General features: G+C 36.6%; 1 protein-coding gene across 1 annotated transcript; it reads left to right on the top strand.

The window, feature by feature from the left end:
• Positions 1-2,881: 2,881 nt before the first annotated feature.
• On the top strand, positions 2,882-20,627 carry LOC115920912. The gene is made up of 5 exons (XM_030977675.1): positions 2,882-3,155; positions 12,719-13,014; positions 14,097-14,156; positions 17,725-18,040; positions 19,515-20,627. Exons 2-5 carry the CDS (start codon positions 12,720-12,722, stop codon positions 19,795-19,797), a joined length of 954 nt encoding a protein of 317 aa, XP_030833535.1. The 5' UTR covers positions 2,882-3,155; position 12,719; the 3' UTR covers positions 19,798-20,627.
• The last annotated feature ends 268 nt before the right edge of the window (positions 20,628-20,895 follow it).

Genomic DNA, 20,895 nt, shown 5'->3' with positions numbered 1-20,895 from the left:
CTTCATCATTGCAATCTTTTGATCATCCGTGTTGCGATTTATATTACTGTCGTTACACCATTCGTCCTAGGTGGATTGCAGAACCGTACTGTGAGGCCAGCTGACCCGAGCCCTGAAACATTGGACCGTGTGATGGTATGATTTCATAAAGTATCAAATACCTTAGTAATACCTCCAGGGGGGTGTTTCACAAAGATCCTAAGTTGAACTTATCTCTAAGTTGGACTTAAAAATTATGGAAAGCCGTTAGCATCTTTGGAAATATTTTGTAAAAGTTTTTTTGAAAGGCATAAAATGTTGATTCAAATCATTCATGTTTTCTATCATCAAAGAGATTTCATGTTCTGGATGTGGAATTTATAAAAAGTCTAAATTACTTGAATTTCTGCTTAGTCCATAAATTTTAAGTCCAACTTAGAGATAAGTTCTACGTAGGATCTTTGTGAAACAACCCCAGACCAACACTACACTCACGTACCAACACAAAAACTTTTCAGGGAGAGGGTGGCCTGTCCAGGTTTTCTCCCACACTTTTCAGGAAAATTAGTTTCAAAATCATTCGTTAATGCAACCGTGTGTATGTGTGTGTGTTGAAGAGTATTGAAGCAGGAGACCGTCAAAAACATGGATATACGTCGTGCGGTAATTCGAATTACCACACAACATAAATAATTGCGTTGTGTAGTAATTCGAATTACCACACTACCTAATTACTTACGTAGTGTGGTAATTCGAATTACTAAACAACGTAATTCCGAATTACTGCTCAACGTTTTCACGTCATGACGTTAAATAATGATTAAGGTTGTTATGTTTAGATTTCCTAAAAACTACGAATTTCTTTTGACCAAATTATTGACATCGAATACATTGAATACATTGCTGTGATTGATAGTAATGACTCACCCAGTAACTTGGTGCAAGTGAGATCTGGCAGTCTTGTAAAGATTGTCTGATGTCAGTCATGCACGCAGAGATTCAACTGAAAATGGTACTATGATGTACTTGGAGGATATAACTCTATCAAGACATATCATGAAACCCATGATTAAATATTCATATTTTAAACAATAAAACTTTTTAAAAATGGGACATTTTTTTCTGACTCACTCTGTAAATCGAATACATCATAGCATCCTTGTTACTGTTGCTAATAAAATTGCAGTTATTGTTATAGTTGTTGTTTTAACGCATTTCTGCTTTAATTAGCATACAGCTCCAGATTTCTCATTATCAAATCTTTGAAAACGAAGTGTCTTACCGTAGCATAGGCCAAAATAACCAACCAAGTGGAGGAAATGGAGCAACGAATTCTTCATATTCAATACAAATTAAAAAAAAAAAAAAAAGAATCTTGTATGAACCGTTTACTCCTCTTCAGTGGCCAGAGTTTGTTTCTAGTTTTAACCATAAAATCGCAAATGCCACATATTTTCTGCTCCTTTTCAATGCCAATAAAGTAATAATCATATCTTTTCTCGGTTACTTTATGATATAAAACGCGCTTTCCATTAGGGTTCCGTTCACATGCATATTGACACTCCATTTTAATTGTATAGTGAAAATCGAACCGAAAGTACAACACCTTCAATATGCTTGGAAAGCATTATCCCGTCTCCCATGGCTTCGGCTACTAATAATCAGTGCAATATGGTTGTATTGGCGTGTCTATGCTTGAAAATGGCACTTGGCTGGAATATTTTTTGGGAACAGAGCGTGTACACTATCATTCAAGTTCAAGTTTATTGATCATGCACAGTTACAAGGCATACAAATCGTTTTCCAGCTGTTTCTTCAATATATATAACATCAATTAACATATATGTACTGTCAATTTATACAAAATACTAAACCAGGAATAAAAACAACACACAATAGGAATGAGTTCAAAATGGTATACATGTAGGCTTTGGTATAGAAACATAATAACACAAATTACAACCGTAGACATTTGTGAATTATTAGTCGAATCCAATGACCTGGATAACAATAATAACAATTTAAACCATTGAGAAACGTAGTATTAACTGCTTTACAAATGTGACTGACATTACGTGGATTAGCAGAAAGAGAATGCGTTTGTGGTACCTCACACTGCTTAATCGTTCTATCATTTCAGTTTATGTCTACATACATTCACTTTTGGTTGAAGAGAATTGTTTGGATCGTAGATTTTTTGTCATAAGAAGTGAACCGACAAAAATAACACCAAAACATGTGAATAATTATAATGATAGTCTGGGCACAAATAGTGGTTCATCCATGTATTATCACTCCGGTCATCGAATTCAGGCTTGCCCGCAAGCAATGTAATATAACAAATTTCAATCCGGACAGCAGAAATCCAGATTTACACCAAAATTGTTTAATTTTCAGGTTCTGGGTTTCTCTTTTACTTTTCTTCAAGGCTATATGAAATATACCAGTATCTGGACACCAGAAATCCAGTAAACAAACGAGGCTCAAGAGATAAGTTTAAAGTATCATACTCTTGTATAAGAATTGTTCTATTTACAGAATGATATATACAGGAGGCCCTGAGCAAATTCAGTGAATGATTTAGCTGACAGAGATGTCCAGATCAGAAGTGTAGCTGTGGTCAAAGAGGCTACGTTTCTTCATCTTGATAAAAACGTAAATAGTTCAAACCAGTACAAAAACGAACAAGCTAATAAACAATTGAACACCAAGAAATGGGGGGGGGAAATGAAATATTAAGAGGGGTAAAGAAAACAGCCGCGGCAGATAAATGATTTTTGGGGCTTGAGCCAGGTGGTCACTGACAAACGTTTGACTATTCATTGCTTCTATCATTATTACCATTAATAATGGGCCTGTAATAGTAAGCTATTACAGGCCCACGTTTTACTTTCGTATCTTTATCACAGGACATCGACTTTACTGGTGTGATAGTCTGAGAAAGTACGGTTCACGAATATTATCTACCGCGAAAACTAGTTCTCTTTCGTTATCATGATTGCTAATGCACAATTATTACCCTGTGTATTTGCATTTCAATAAAACACACATTCAAGTATACACACTCACTGATAAGAGGACACTAGTGTATCTCTGAGTCACAAATCTGCAACGGTCGGAAATTCGTCGCCATAGGATCAACATTTCGAGGTGTGATTAAGTACATTGTTTTGAAGGTAAGAAATAGAACAGTACTTCTTATTAAGGAGAAGATCGAGTTATGATAAAGATGGCTGGTACCTGAAAAGCTAGTGAAGTGCACTTATATTCGAAATTTGACAAGAACTAGCTCAACCGTTTGGACCGATGTCGAATGTGTGTGTTGTTTCACATACATAATTGTGTATGTAGTCTCACATGCCTAATTCTGTATTTAATCTCTCAAACGTAATTGCTAATGTACTTTGTCATACTTAATTATTTGTGTAATCTCATATTCCTAATTATTATGTATGTAATCTCATATTCCTAATTATTATGTATGTAATCTCACATACCTAATTATGAATGACATCTCTTATACCTAATTATGTATATAATCTCTCATATGTAATCGTGTGTGTAATCTCTCATACATCATTATGTATGTTATCTGCCATACACAAATCATGAGTGTATTCTCTAACATATAATTATGTATGTATTCTCACATACCTAATTATTTTTGTAATCGGGGTTGTAATATTATGAAAACTTTTGAAGACTTGGTTGTAGAATTTGATATCCCAATAACTGACCAACGCAAGTATGATTCCCTGATGAATGCGTTATATTAAGATTGGTTTATTGATCATCAAGATGTTCATGAGAATATTTTTGATAAGATCGTTCTTGAGTTACTAAGGAAGTTGAAAGTGCCTATAGCTATGCTTATTCGGTACTACGTAACAAAGATAAATCATTCCAGGCCAAGATTGGTAATAAGTGGGAAGAGTGGCTTGGTTTGGATAGAGATGAAATTGAATGGTCTGTTATACACAAAAATAATTTCAAATGCAGGGATAGTCCTTTGTATTACTTCTGTCAGGAGCTTCCTGAAACCTTGATTCATATATTTTGTAAATGCACAGTAGTTGCTTCAATGTGGACAAAGCTTGCAGATTATATTGATAATATGACGAAGGAGACAACGATTTACTCTGTTCGCTCATATATTTGGTATTGATATCGGTGGCAGGCATGATGTTTGTATTATTTTTTTAATTATTATTCCTGTTCCTCAAATTTTATATTATTCGAGGTAAATTTCAAGAGGTAGAATTATATTTTAAGGGCTTCCTTTCTTTTGTAAAAATGAAACAGAAAATTGAATATAAAATAGCAGAGAAGAAAGGTAAACCGATTTCCCACTTTAGGAAATGGTCACTTTCTTTCTTGTAGAATTTTCGTCCCCTGGTATTTAATAATTGTTTTACTTCCTTATTGTCAATTATGTTATTATATTGTTAATATTACTTTATTTCAGTAAAGCCTCTCCTTGACGAGTTCAGTCTCGGTTTTCTTACATAATATACAACCTTTAAGCATGTCAGGGTAAGCTTTAGATATGCACAAATGTAACTGGCTAGAATGAGGCATTTGTGTTGTGCTGTGTTGTGTTGTATTGTCCTGTGTTGTACCGTGTTCTGTATACATCCTTTTACTTTATTGATATGTTATTACTGTATGCGATGTCGTTGTGTTTTATTTTCAATAACAAAAAAATACAAAAATGAGAAAATTTCCTCTCAATTTGATCATTCAGGAACACGTAGTACATACCGATTGTCATATCCTACGCAATCTTTATAATAACACCAAACCGATTTATCCTCACATCAATTATTGGTGTCTTGAGTGTTGTGCCTGTGTTCTGTGTTAAGAGGGTTGTAATGGGGCCAACCCACACAAGACACTGGTAATTTGTAAATATATTACGTTGAACAAAGTAATGTTCCCTTATATCAAGTATTGGTGTCCTGTGTTCTCTGCATAATTCTTCTCTTAGCAAACGAGTGACCTTGGAGAAAGGCGAGGAAAGTAACTGACTAGTAATATGCCTAAATTGTACAAAATTACTCGCTATGCATTGTTTGTGTTTAAAGTTGTTGTGCAATACGTTTTGCCATTGGTATGAATATGTATATAACAGGGTAAAGATATTGCGTTTAAAAATAGAATTTACTATCACATCAATTATTGGTGCTTCGTGTTTTGTTCTAAGTTTGCTGTGTTAAAAAAGGAATGTAGTGAGGCTAACCGGGACCGGAAACGGATAATTATAATAAAATGCCATGCAGAAAGCAATTTACCCTTACATCCATTGATGGGGGCTTGTTTATTGTATTGAAATTTTCTGTGTTAAAAGGCTTGTAATGGAGTTAACCAAGACCAGAAACGGGTAATCTGTTTAGACATTGCGTTGAATAAAGCAATTCACCCTCACATCAATTGTTGGTCCTCTGTGTTTTGTGCAAAATTGTTCATTTGGCAAATGAACGACAGTGCCGAGAGGCAAAGAAAGCAACTTACCAGCAGAATGCCCAAACTTTACGAGAGGATTCACTTTTCCTTTCCTTGTGTTCCAAATACTTGTGCAGTTCATTTTGCTAATGATATGAACCCGTAAATAACAGGGTAAAGAAGATGGCGAAGAATACAACAGAAGGAAAATTTAAATAGCACCGTGCATGAGATACTGTACCTGATTAATCCAAAATTAGTCATACAAATAATTCAAAGGGTATTGCAGTAACTAGTACCTTTTGGATTATTTCATCGATCTCCTTAAAATAACTAGAGCCTTTGATAAGGAGAGTTTTGCTATCATTATTTGAGTTGGGCACAATATGACAACCCCTGCTTTGTTGGGAAAGCACAACATTAAAGAATAGAATGCTGTTAAATGGGAACATTTCCTCCAAGATGAACAATGAAGAGAGCAAGGTTGTCAAGGGCCCAGATGATTTTTATAAATCTGGGTCTGGATGACATTGACTACGGAGACTTCAAGCTCTACTTTCTGGCCAAACTGAGAAGGCCAAACTCTCTACATTGAGCTGTGTAGGCACGCCTTTAGCAGTGTTCAGGGGTAATACATATTTGGAATGTCCGCAGAACAATGACATGAAAACTATTTAAAGCATATTTCTTCTAAATAGCGTATGAAAAGAAGTGGAATATAATAGTTTTATCCTGGATTGATGTTACGGTCGAATGCCTAGCATCAAAGTACTATTCATGAATCACATCTACCGTGGAAACTAGTAATCTTCTATTATCCTGATCGTCAATGCAAAATTCATACTGTGTGTATAGCTGTATTTCGATTAAAAAAAAACATATTCAAGTCTTCACACTCACTGATAAAATTACTGTGTATCTCTAAGGCACACATCTGCGACGTTCTTCGCCATAGGATCAACATTTCAAGGTATAAGTAAATGCATTGTCTTGAATGTAAGTAAATCGTACATGAACTTTCCCCTGAAACCTATAGAAGTGTGCTCATATTCGAAATTTGACAAGAACTAGCTCGAACCAATGTAGGATGTGTCTGTAGTCTTACATATATAACTCCATGTGTTATCTCGCATGCCTAATTCTGTATGTAATCTCACATACCTAATTATATGTGTAGAGTATGAGATCTTCAGCAAGAATGAGAAATTTCCTCTCAATTTGATCATTCAAGAACACTTTTTACACACCAGTTGTTATGTCCTACGTAACCTTTATAATAACACCAAACCAATTTATCCTCACATCAATTATTGGTGTCTTGAGTGTTGTGCTTATGTTCTGTGTTAAGAGAGTTGTAATGGGGCTAACCCACGCATGACACTGGTAATATATAAAGATATTGCCTTGAGTTAAGCAATTTACCCTCACATCAAGTTTTGGTGACTTGTGTTTTGTGCTAAATTGTTGTGATGGTGCTTACCAACACCAGAAACGGGTAATTTTGTAAAAACATTACGTTGAACAAAGTAATGTTGCCTTACATCATTTGTTGGTGTCCTGTGTTCTCTGCATAATTCTTCTCTTAGAAAAAGAGTGACTTTGGAGAGAGGCGAGGAAAGCAACTGACCAGTAATATGCCTTAACTGTACAAAATTATTCCCTATGCAATTGTTTGTGTTTAAATTTATTCTGCAATACGTTTTGCCATTGCTATGAATATGTATATAACAGGGTAAAGAAGACAGGAAGATTCAAGTAACATTTTGCATGAAATATTGCAGTCATCGAAAATTATTTCTTTAGATAATCCAAAGAGTATTGCAATAAATATACCTTTCGCATTATTTCTCGAAGCTCCTTGATATGGCAAGAGCCATTGATTAGGAAAGTTTTGCTAACCCTATTTGAGTTGGGCACAATATGACGTTCACTGCTCTGTTGAGCAAGCACAAAATAACAAAAAACCCATTTTGTGAGCACATGAAACTATGTTGGCCAACCTATGTGTATAGGTACGGAGCCCGGGAAGGGACATGGTAAAAATATTTTTATCTCGTTAAAACGAGATAGTATCTCGTTTTAATGAGATAGTATCTCGTTTTAATGAGATAGTATCTCGTTTTAATGAGATAGTATCTCGTTTTAATGAGATAGTATCTCGTTAAAACGAGATAGTATCTCGTTAAAACGACATAGTATCTCGTTAAAACGAGATAGTTATCTCGTTTTAATGAGATAGTATCTCGTTAAAACGACATAGTATCTCGTTTTAATGAGATAGTATCTCGTATAAGTCCATTGCATACTGGAACCGGGTGGTCCCTGTATTAAGCGGTTCTAGGACAATTACCCCCTGGGCAATCACCCCCCGGAAATTTACCCCCCGGAAAACTACCCCCGAAGGACAATTACCCCCCGGAAAATTACCCCCCGGAGAATAACCACCCGAGGACAACTACCCCCCAAGGACAATAACCCCCCGGAAAATTACCCCCCGGAGAATTACCCCCCGAGGACAACTACCCCCCGAGGACAATTACCCCCCGGAAAATTACCCCCCGGACAACTACCCCCCGAGGACAATTACCCCCCGAGGACAACTACCCCCGAGGACAATTACCCCCCGAGGACAATTCCCCCCAAGTACAACTACCCCCCTCTTCCGAGGACAACTATCACCGATGACAATCACCCCCGAGGAATTTGTAACACTGTGACAAATAATGCGAGCTTCTCTCCAAATTGCTCTTTATAGAAAATTTCATAAACTTTCAATTTCTATGTTATTTGTGAAGTTCATTTCAGTGTTTTCAAGTTATTCACTTCGATGTGGGGGGGGGGGGGGTTGGGAGTTGCCCAATTCTCCCGAAGTTTTGCTACCGAGTAAATAACAGAAATTACATTTTTTAAAGAAATTCAATAATACATTGCGCGCAGATGAGTACGCCTTACAGCCTCTCTCACCAACAAAATGGCAAAACAAAGAAATTAGGATGTAATATTTCATTTACGCATCCTCTGTCACTTTTTAAGCTGATCGTGTATTTGTCTTTGTATAATGGGCCCTCGACCATGATCCGAAATTAAGGTTTTCTTCACGTTATCTATATATTTCTGTTATCTATATATTTATGTTGTCATGCGGGAGTATGATATGCGCAGGTCGAGGGTTCGAATCACGACACCGGCACTAATATCCTTTTTCAAGATATTAACCTGCACTTGCTACTCTCCACCCAGGTGTTAAATGGGTACCCGGTAGTATGCGACCGTCATTGTTGGTCCCTCCGTGGTTGGGGGGGGGGGGGGGGTGATAGGTGCCAAAATAATTTCGGCAATGGATAAAAGCAACCAAGAGGTAGAAGTGTGTGGCAGGTTGCACCCCCTCCCTTACAAGTTATTAATTTTTTCAAGTCACCCTCAATAAAGATAACATTTCAGAGAATATGGGACCCATGTGGGCTTGCAACTTGGGTTATTATCCTCTCAAGCGCGTAGCAAGGATTTTATTTTAGGGGGGCGGTAGTGAGCACGCGAAGCGCGCTCCCTAAAGGGGGTGGCTGCAGGGAGGGGGGGTTTCCCCGTCCCACGCGAAGCGCGGAAGCTTTGAAGTTTCATTTAATTATTAGAGAAAGAAGACGATTCGTTGTACCGTTCTCGACTCTTAATCCTTGTCTAAATTCAATTTCTTTTGACCTTTAATTAAATTATTAGAGAAAGAAGACGATTCGTTGTACCGTTTTCGACTCTTAATCCTTGTTTGAATAAAGTTCCCCTTCCTCCGCGCGTAGCGCGGAAGCTCTGACATTTCATTAAATTGATAAAGAAAGAAGACGATTCGTTGTACCATTCTCGACTCTTAATCCTTGTCTAAATTCAGTTCCCCAACCCCCCCCCCTCCCACGCGAAACTTCGACGTTTCATTACATTATAAGAGAAAGATGACGATTCGTTGTACCGTTCTTGACTCTTAATCTTTTTTCTTCCTACGTCCTCTTCCTTTTTTCTTTCTCTCTCTCTCTCTCTTTTTGGCCGGCGTTTTTGACGCGCGCCTGTATACGCGCCTGTATCCTCTCTGTCTCTCCCACTCTCTACTTCTTTTTTGCACTTTTGCGCTTCGCGCTTGATATTTAGCTCGTTGCTTTTTAACGCTGCGGCTTTGCATTTGGCGCACTGCATTTATATGATGCTGTTGATTGAATAAATTGATCAATTCCTGATGAAGCCGTATGAGCGAGAATTCAATTTATTCTTGTTTCATATACGGATGTCTCATTTACGTATGTATTATGAAAATGAGATTGCAAAATGTGTATACTGATGGTCATCTTGCGAGTAATAACCATTAACTACTCTCATCGGGCTCTCATCATTAATGTTTCTCTTCATTTTTTTTGTATGGTGAATTGTTGGGGGGGGGATGATTGGACAGGCCACCCCCCCCCCCACCTGAAATATTTTTTGGGGGGGATATCCCCCCCCCCCCCCCCGGATCGACACCCATGAACATAGCACTTGGCGAGTGCCTGAGTCATGCAAAATAGATAGTCTGTGAAGAATTTGGGATTTGGGAGAAACTTTTCATTTTTTAAGAGGGTACCATGACTCAAAAAGTTGAAATAACGCTGCTCAAGAGAAATGTATTTCTATGCATTTTGAGAAGCGCTTGACAATTACCTAAAACTTACATCCTTCGTGGAAATCAGCAGCCGCACTGCCGTTGTATAACTTATATGTATTAAAGGGAAATGTTTAGTAACGAGGAAGACAACGTGCTAGTATTTGAGCGAATATGGGTTCATGAAGGGGGTCTTATAGGCTCGTAGCCATCTCTCAATGTATCAGATCGTCTTTTGCTATTGAATCCTGATTGTCCACGGGGATAGTTGTCCTCGGGGGGTAATTGTCCTCGGGGGTAGTTGTCCTCGGGGGGTAATTGTCCTCGGGGGTAGTTGTCCTCGGGGGGTAATTGTCCTCGGGGGGTAGTTGTCCTCGGGGGGTAGTTGTCCGGGGGGTAATTTTCCGGGGGGTAATTGTCCTCGGGGGGTAGTTGTCCTCGGGGGGTAATTCTCCGGGGGGTAATTTTCCGGGGGGTTATTGTCCTTGGGGGGTAGTTGTCCTCGGGTGGTTATTCTCCGGGGGGTAATTTTCCGGGGGGTAATTGTCCTTCGGGGGTAGTTTTCCGGGGGGTAAATTTCCGGGGGGTGATTGCCCAGGGGGTAATTGTCCTAGAACCGCTTAATACAGGGACCACCCGGTTCCAGTATGCAATGGACTTATACGAGATACTATCTCATTAAAACGAGATACTATCTCATTAAAACGAGATACTATGTCGTTTTAACGAGATACTATCTCATTAAAACGAGATAACTATCTCGTTTTAACGAGATACTATGTCGTTTTAACGAGATACTATCTCATTAAAACGAGATACTATCTCGTTAAAACGAGATACTATCTCGTTAAAACGAGATACTATCTCGTTAAAACGAGATACTATCTCGTTAAAACGAGATAGTATCTCATTAAAACGAGATAACTATCTCGTTTTAACGAGATACTATGTCGTTTTAACGAGATACTATCTCATTAAAACGAGATACTATCTCATTAAAACGAGATACTATCTCATTAAAACGAGATACTATCTCATTAAAACGAGATACTTTCTCATTAAAACGAGATACTATCTCATTAAAACGAGATACTATCTCATTAAAACGAGATACTATCTCGTTTTAACGAGATAAAAATATTTTTACCATGTCCCTTCCCGGGCTCCGTAGTATAGGTGATTCTGGACTGAGCTTGTGTTGGCGCGCCTTGTTGAAGGAGTATACAAATTGGGTATGAACGCTGTACAATAAAAAAGCAGAAATACTATTTTAAGCAGATTTGAGCTAAATAGCGTATGAAAAGAAGTGAAATATAATAGTTCCATCAAGACAATCAAGCTAAAACTTACACAAAACATACACAAAGAAAATTACTGACCCTGGCTTTGATGAAAGATTGCCGTTGCGGCTCAATGCCTAGTATCAAAGTACTGTTCATGAATCTCATCTACCTTGAAAACTAGTTCTCTTTCATTACCATGATCGTTAATGCACAATTATTACCCTGTATATTTGTATTTCGATAAAACACATATATAAGTCCACACACTCAATGATACAAGGGCAGTACAGTGTATCTCTGAGTCACACATCTGCAACGTTCGGAGATTCGTCGCCATAGGATCAACATTTCGAGGTGTACTCAAGTGCATTGTCTCGAAGGTCAGAAATAGAACAGGTTGAGTTATACTGAAGATGGAAAATAAATTGTGAGTTTTCTCATTGTTTGTATGTCACTTTAGAAGAATATCGTAGCAGGACCAATGCCCGAAAAAGCTATATAGAAGTGCCCTCATAATGCGCCTAATACTTTGTTTCTAGGCGCGGAACATATTATTATCCACTCCCCGCCATTTTACAAGCGCCATTTGCTAATCCAACCTCATTAACTTTCGCATCCTACCGGGTACACATTTTAACACCTGGGTGGAGAGTGGCAAATGTAGATCAATGTCTTGCCAAAGGACATTAGTGCCGCGGCGGGACTTGAACCGCGGACCTTGTGATCCACAGTCCGGTAACATATCCACTCGACCACGACACCTCTACATATCTACTTCTGTGTGTAGTCTTACGTGCCTAATTATGTGTGTAATCCCACATACATAATTCTGCGTGTAATCTCATATAACTAATAGTGTGTGTAGTCTCACATGCTTTATTCTCTATGTAGACTGCGCATGTGATCTTCGGCAAGAATGAATCATTTTCCTCTCAATTTGACCATTTAAGAATTCATAGTACTCACCAATTCTCATGTTCAACATAATCTTTCTTTCCCAATTAATTGCATAATGGTTTCGCATCAATATGATCACATGACCAGTGCTCATTTTTTATATTGAAACTTACTTTTCACATCCAACAAGTTTAGGTTGTCGTTGCTCTCAATAATTATTTTTGACAATAAAATGGCATTGCCTGCATGCAATGTAAATATCTGCATAGGATGAAGACAAATCAAGAAAGTTATGGTATTTTCTTTTTCAATGAGGTTTTTTTTATAATTGACCCGAAATTGATTAAAACGAAATCTGCTATGGGTATTTTTTCGTCAACAGTGTAGGGTCAACGGTTTAACAAGTTAATTTTATTTATTCGTTCAATTTTTTTTTAAACTGACCTCAGTGGAAGTCTTAACTATTTCCCCCTGTTCTTTTATATATATATGCATCTAGAATGGCGGGTACAAACAGGCAAGATTTCGATGATAAATTGAAAGCAGTTGCCAGAAGAACAAAGCAAGATGCAGAAATAGATGATCTCGGAAAGGCACTAAAAATTCCTTCGTATGATATTCAAAGTGCTCAGAAAAGGAACAGCCAAGATCATTCACATATGGGGTCGTTGGAGTTGCTGAGAGACTGGATGAAAGGACAAGATTCATCAACAATGAGACAGACCTTGATTGATGCCTTGGTAAAGATAAAACGGAATGACATACTCGAAGAATGTTTTCCGGAGGACGGTGCTGGTTAGTACAGAGTACTTCTAAGTTCTATCTAAATAAATTGAAAGTTTTGAGCCAGGAGGGCGTCAATTCATATTCTTTAACCCATGATTGACGCCCTTCTGGCTCTAAATAGACGTAAAAAGATTCGAACGTATCACTTTGCCTAATAACGTATTGCTAAACCCATCGACTGAGCGCAGGGCTGCCATCCAATTTCACGTCGAATTTTCTTACACCCAAGAAAAAGAAAAATAAGGTCGCGAACTACTCCGTTTTATTATTAATGTGGAGATGGGAGTGCTGAGAGCAGTCCCCTCAAAATCATGAAACGGTCAATATTCGGAGAAAAGAAATCCCATTTTAAAAGTGAACTGTTTGCCTTCTATCATTGCATCTAGTAAATCATTTAAGGACCAACTTACATTCAACATTGTTGCTCTCTCTTAGAAATGTTACACGTAATATTTTGGTAGGGTACGTCAGCATTCGATCCCCTCCGCCCCAAGCATAATTCTGCGTACACACCAATATAGATAATAATAGGTATTATTATCATGATTAGAATGTCTGATTTGATATTTTTATGCAATGTACTTTCATGATGGTGTGTCTCTATAGTGTATGATTTAAACATAGACCTTGAAAAAGTTGGATTGTAGATACCCAACCAAAACATACATATGTTGTTACCAATACCGATAATTAAATAATAATGATTATAAAAATACTACGTCTAATGATAAAAATAATGATGACGATGATGATGATGATAATAAGAATGATTAATGGGCATTACCAAATGTAATTATCTGTACATCTTCGGGCCTCAATTTAAAATTGCAATTGGTTAATTTCTTTTAAATGCTCCCTAATTTTGCATAACTCCAATGCTAAAAAGGTGTTTCCATTTGTATTAAATTCAACACTATATTTCTTTTCCTCGCAACCACCGATCTCTCAATACCTAAAGAAAATAACAAAAACTCACCTTTCCTGTTAATAACTTAATTGTAAAACGCATATGAACATACGTGGAAATTACAATCTATAAATAAGGTATTACTATTAGTATTATTAGTATTATTATTATGATTGTTATATAGATACTGTGACCGAACCTACCAAAAGAAACCCAGCATCGCGTACCTCTGGACTACTAACGGGTAAATAATGTAGTATTTGTTTTTCCAGTAGAGTTCATGAAAAATAAGATCATGAAATTATTACAATTACTGTTGAATTATACAGTATATACATGTACACACACGCAGACACGCACACGGACACACACACACACACACCCACGATAAAGACACACATGTGCGTCTGTGTATGTGTGTGTGTGTGTCTTTCTCTCTCTCTCTCTCTCTCTCTATGAGGGTAGTGTCAGTGCCAATGTGAACTGCATGGACACAATTAATATTTGGTGTTCATCCGTCGCTTTAATCTCAAACCACCCATGTCATTGAAATTCAGACAATAGAGTAACTCGTACTTTACCCTACATAACCGCTAACTGTGAACAGATATTTGTCACATCGATGTTCCTGGTTCAAATAGAAGGCATTCCCTTTTCGAAGTAGTTCATAGGCCCCTAACTAAGTACGTTCATGCAATTGCAATCCCATGTGATTCATATGGATGCGTGCATTATTACCACTGAACAAACGCAAACAATTCGGGTACATTTAGGGTCCACATACTATATCCAGATACGGATTTTTGTTTTAAACTTCCCGTTATGTTTATATTTAAGCGATGAATGAAACTACATAGTCTTTCTTGTTATTGGAATCCGTTTAGGCCTATTCTATTATACAAAACAGCTTGTTTATACTTTGATGGGAATTGTTGATATTGTAATCAAATCATTTTGGTTAGAGACATTTCAACTTTCTCTAAAAATAGATATCTGTTCCTACCATGTAAACAATAATTGTCTTAAAAGGAAACCTCACCCCGAAGAATAAGTTTAGGTATTCTGAAAAATGAGATATAATTCCTGCCCTTTGATGTACAATATTCCCTACGGAAATGAACAAGAGATATATAGATGAAGATGTGATGCCTTTTAGCATGGCATGGGTGCAGTCATTTTCTTGAACATGTGACGTACCAGTTGAAGTTATACATGTATTGTGCACCAAGCGTTAGTTGGAAAGACTTTTTTCTAATCAGTAACAAAACCTTTACTTTTCAATGATGAAAAATCATAGCTGAGAATATAAAAATTAAAATTGATTAAAAGGATATAACAGGGAAACGATACTTTAGTATACTATAGCAGTTGTCAAATATAATTCATAAATGAGAAACATTCACCCCAGCTTGATAGTTGTGGTAGCGGTCGACTAGATAGTTAGCTTCACCGACTTATTAGTGCAATTTGCGTTCTGGAAATTTTAGTACATTTAATGTAATAACAGGTGAATAAAATGCTTCATCAACGCACACACCTGGGAAAGAATCATCTATAAATTTTAATACATTTATTTGATAAAAGACTTCACATAGTACGTCACATTATCAAGAAAATGGCGATGCCCATGTCGTGCTGAGAAACTGTACATTATTCTTGCTTTATGCCTCTCCCATATATTTTGATGGGGAATCTTGTACATAAATGGGCAAGATTATACTAAATCTCTCAGAATAAATAAAGTTATTTCTTGGAGTGATGTTTAGTATATTCTTAAAATGATCATGAAGTACCTAAAAATGAAAAAAAATCTTTGAGTGACCGGTATTACTATACTCATTTTTCCCAATAGACTGTAGTGTTATAAAAACCGTTAGGAAAACGATTTTTTGAATTTCGATTTCGTATCTTGAAAATCAGACAGGCGATCGGCTTGTAAAAGTCATGGGGTTCCTTACTGACTAAAAGGTTATAATTATCATTGCAACATGAGCTAAATCCAGGATTTATTTTGAGAATCTGAGACAAAGTTACCCAATCCTTTTAAGTGGCCTACAAACTGAAATTAACATGTACTTTGAGATTAGCATCAGGACCTACAGCTAAAACATAACCAAGATAACAAATTTCATACCGTATCTGGACAGCTACCGCCCGGACATCGATCCCCAGATAACCCCCCCCCCCCCAATCGTTTCAGTGCCCCATAAATCTATGAACTCGGGCTGCGCCACTGCTCATATCCCCAGGATCTAAACCCTATGTTAACTGGGGGGGGGGGGGGCAATTTGACCCCCCTGTAGTAATTTAGAGACTAGTCCGGAACCGCGTCAGATATTAAGTTTTCCTTTCGCGACTTTTTTCTTTCGAGTCTTACGCATCTTTTAAAACATTTTTTTTTTTTTAAATCGGACGTATAGTTACAAATTCACGTGAATTTTTGTGTTTGCATGTCAGCCCGAAAATCGCTCATTTGTTGTGATTTGTGTACAAAACATATGGAAATATCATTTTTCCTAAGAAGAGATAAAACATTGGTTATTTGGTCTTCTTTAAAGTATAGGTGTTTATTTTGGGGTCAAAATAGTTGAATTTTAGTTATAAATGAAATAAAACAACAAAACAATAAAATACATAACTTACAAATTATCAAAGCAAGAGATAACATAAGGAATAACTTGGCTCTTCCATTTCCATTTTTTGTTGTCGTATTCTTATTCCAAATGGTCTAACGAATTTATGTAGTGAAAAAGAATGCTTAAATATGAATTATATATGATACATGGGTAAAAATGAAAATGTTATGATCTTATTTGCATATATTACCATAAATATGCAAATGAGTAAATTTTTCAAAAAATTGAAATTTCCATAGTATTCTACACACTTCACTTGATATGCTTGCAAATTTTCGCTGCGATCGGCTGTGAAACGGCCGAAATCTTAGGGGGGGGGGGGTCAAATTGCCCCCCCCCCCCCCAATAAAAACCTGGTCTGAAATAGCCCAGTTAAAATAGGTTTAACCGTCACAAAATGTAACAACGCCCCCCCCCCCACCGTTCTCGTTGGCAGATCGCTGTGTCTTCGCGTGGGTGAAAGTGACTTTGCTCTCTTGTTTTTTGTCATTTGCTTTCTTTTATGGACTCGAGAATCATTGCCGTATCGCTCTGTATACTGTGTACAACTGTATATGCAATATAATGTTTCTTCTGTCACGATTTTAGTCTGTGAAAGCCAAGAGCATACATTATGCTATTGTCACATTACCCAAAAGTAGCCTGCTCGGCGGCCGAGCGGCGAGTTTTTAACCAATTTTGCCCGGCGGCTGCCCGGCCACCGAGCGGCGGCCGCCCAGGCACCGCTCGTTTTTAGGGCATCGCTCGGTCGCCGCTGAAGTTTTAGCGCGGAGTTAAAATTTGGGCGGCGCCTGCTCATTTTTCACTAGCCGCCCAAAATACGCTCGGTGCCTGGGCGGTCGCCGCCCGGGCACCGACCTAATTGCTGGGCGATGCTTAATTCCAGCAGCGACCGAGCAGGCTACTGATCGGTCGGTCGCTGCTCTGATTTGTGACCATAGCTTAAGAGCATGCATAATGGCAGTCATGTTAAAGCCAGGTTAATGACTGTGTAGCGCCAGGGGTGTCAAGTCTGACACTCTTGAGCTCTTTAATAAGAGACCACTATCGTAATTGATATAATTATTGTAATCATTATTTTAATTGATATTATTATTATTCCTTCACAAAATATTATTATAATTGATATTATTATTATAACTTCACAAAATATTATTATTATTACCATTAAACCAGGCGGGATGCTGTCTTTGACGGACCTGAAATTGAACGAGATAGGGGAGGCTCTGGGAGTCAACGAGAATATCATGACTCTTGGACTATATCTTGATTTCCCAAGATCCAAGGTGGAAATGTTTCTTGCTACAAATCGGGCTGATGGCAATGTGTCTTCCAAAGGCACCAAGAATATGCTATTTGCATGGAGGAACAGGACGCCCAGCGCAAAACAGGTGAAAGAGCTTCGTGATGCCTTGGTGAAAGCCGATTTGAGGCTCGTTGCCGACGAGCACCTTCGTAACAGTGCTACGAACCCGGCAGAACCTGTTAGAAGGTATGTATAAGGTACTAGATCAGTATTATGAATTCAACTACACCTCTCCTTTTGAGATAAAGTTATTACCAAATGGAATATGTTTGGCTACTTTTACAAATCAGACAAAGATGTGTTTTCTTCGTTTAGTTTATTTGTTTTGTTCTGGTTTATTTTTGTTTTGTTTTTCTTTTCATACCATTTCCCCAATTTATTTAAATTCCTTTCTTTCTTTATTTATTTATGATATAGACAGGGTGATTCATTATTAGCAATATCGGTGGTCTTACATGAGGCCCTGTTAAACATAATGGGGAAAAATATTTTAACAAATATATATATAATGATAATAATAATAACAAAATCATGAACATAAATTCATAACAGCAATAAAGAATAAGTAAAAACATGTATAAACATATATACAAAGTATTCGGTATCCTCGTAATGAATGAATGGTTTGTTTATTTTAGTTTTGCCATGCTTTTTCGTTCAAGAAAACGTTGTTGCATATTTATAATATCTTAATGTAACATTTTAGTATAGACGGTAATTAGTTTTTAAATCCGATGAAAAGTAACTATAGTTCGATATGTATTAGACTTTGAAAAAAGGCAACAGATACAGTTCTTAAGCAAATTATAGAAACTACTTAGGCTCAGTTAAGAAAGACATTAGGGATACCAAAATTGTTATGTACATACTTACAACAACAACAAAGATTACAGAATAGTAAATTACCGGATAATATGCCAAATTAATGCTTGTGATGTAGTATAGAAAATGAATGTACACTCTTAAATAACATTAAAAATACAAATGCATTTATAACTGATAATCAGTTATATGAAATCATTCTTCAAGTTTGAAAAGCATTATATCGTCTGACATTCAGGGCTAAGAAAAGAGACAATCAAACATTTTTTTTCAAGTAGGAAAATTACAAATGTCATATCCTAAACAAAGTGAACAACAAAAAAGCATCAGGCGAAATTTTCCTAGCAATAAGGATGTTTATGAATAATACATTTTATCAAGTTGTTCTGCAACGGCATAATTAACTAATCGTTTAATTTTTACAAGAGAAATGTGCTGGAAAGCTAAAAAGGAATTAAAGTAAAACTGAAGTAGAGACACTAAACAAAATTCATCTTGTCATCTTATCTTATTGGGAATCGATATTGCAAGATTGTTTGAATATGTATTTAAAGGTGTTCATAGAGCTTGCCATTCTCAATGATCTTTCCAATTGATTCCATGTTATAATTGAAGATACGAGGGAGTATGGTTTGAAACCCCTATTAAATGGTGCTCGACTAAAAATCATGGAAACGTTTCTAAAAACAGTACACGATTTTTCATGTTCTAATTTGGTTACGTAAAATAGTGCTTTCTCTATCCAAAATAACTCGCTTCCTTTTCATCGCTTTATTTGCCAGTCTGTCGTCCTCCTCCATTCAAACTAGAATCCTTTTTTCTTTTCTTCAAATAACAGTGGCAGAGGAACAAGAATCAACGAGAACGTTTCCCAGGAGCAACTGGACAAGATCTCGAAGGACTTTCCAACTGCAAACTTCGTATCCTTCAGCAAAATATTAGGCGTTGGGATGCACCAAGCCAACGGCATCCTGATGAAACACTGCAAGGACTACCGGAGTGCCTTGATGGAAATCCTCATGGCCTGGAAGAGCAGGACATGTGGCCCTTGCTCAGAACTAGAAGCTGCTTTGAGTGCCTCAGAAGCAGGGGATTTGATAGCGGATATACTTTATAAGTAATTTTAAGGGTCTCATTTTTCATTAAAAGGTTAGGGCCGTCCTACATTGATACCAATATTGTCAAAATGGAGAAATATACCAACCTAACATGCCAATTTTGTTGCAAATGTTGCTGTTGTTGCCTAGAACCAAACACAAAAACGTTTGTAGCAATTGTCGGGGCGGCGACCATTAATAACAATATTATTTTATATGCATTCACGAGCGGGATAGACGTTCGCTTCGATTCACGTTGTCACAATTGTCTGTGATTGGTAAATGTTATATTTTGTCCCTGTACAACTACGTACAACTGGTGTCCTAAATCATTGAATTTGTATATAAATTGGTATTGTCATGTTTATTTCTATAGTTATAGTTGCCCATTTCTTTAATGTATACAAAGTGCTAAAACATAAACTATGTACAGGGACCCTTTAAACTAACATGTATTCTTTCAATAAAAAAATTCAAAACTTAATAATAATAATAATAGTAATGATAATAACACTCAGATTGTATATAGCGTCAATAACAACTAAGTCTTTAAGCGCTTTAAACTTGGAGATTATTACCCAGGCTTTAGCTGTGCTGCCATTACAGTACCAAAGCAACTTCGCCATGTCTTGTATTTCCTCTGGTGCATATAAGATTCTTTCTTTTACTCTTCAACAATAGCTTGTCTGTGATTGATTCATTTTTTACTTTGTCCCTGTCTAATTACGTCTTATAATATTGTATTTCCTCTAATTTTTAAATTATTAGATATATTTATTACTACAAACTCCTGGAAATGGTTATATTTTCTTATCAACGCTTATTTTATATATTTTTAATTAAAACAATTTATTATGAATAATGTCATGTTATTATTATTATTATTATTATTATTATTAACATTATTATTAATAATATTATTATTAATAATATTATTATTATTATCACTATGATTATTATTATTATAAATATTATCATTATGATTGTTATTATTATTATTATTATTATTATTATTATTATTATTATTATTATTATTATTATTATTATTATTATTATCATTATAATTATTATGGATATCACCAATATTGTTGTTATTATCATTAGTATATAGAAGCAGCAGGA

This window comes from Strongylocentrotus purpuratus, unplaced genomic scaffold, assembly GCF_000002235.5.
Source record: "Strongylocentrotus purpuratus isolate Spur 01 unplaced genomic scaffold, Spur_5.0 spur5_scaffold_1, whole genome shotgun sequence".
Lineage (NCBI taxonomy): Eukaryota > Metazoa > Echinodermata > Echinoidea > Camarodonta > Strongylocentrotidae > Strongylocentrotus > Strongylocentrotus purpuratus.
This window is presented reverse-complemented; position numbering and strand designations above follow the sequence as displayed.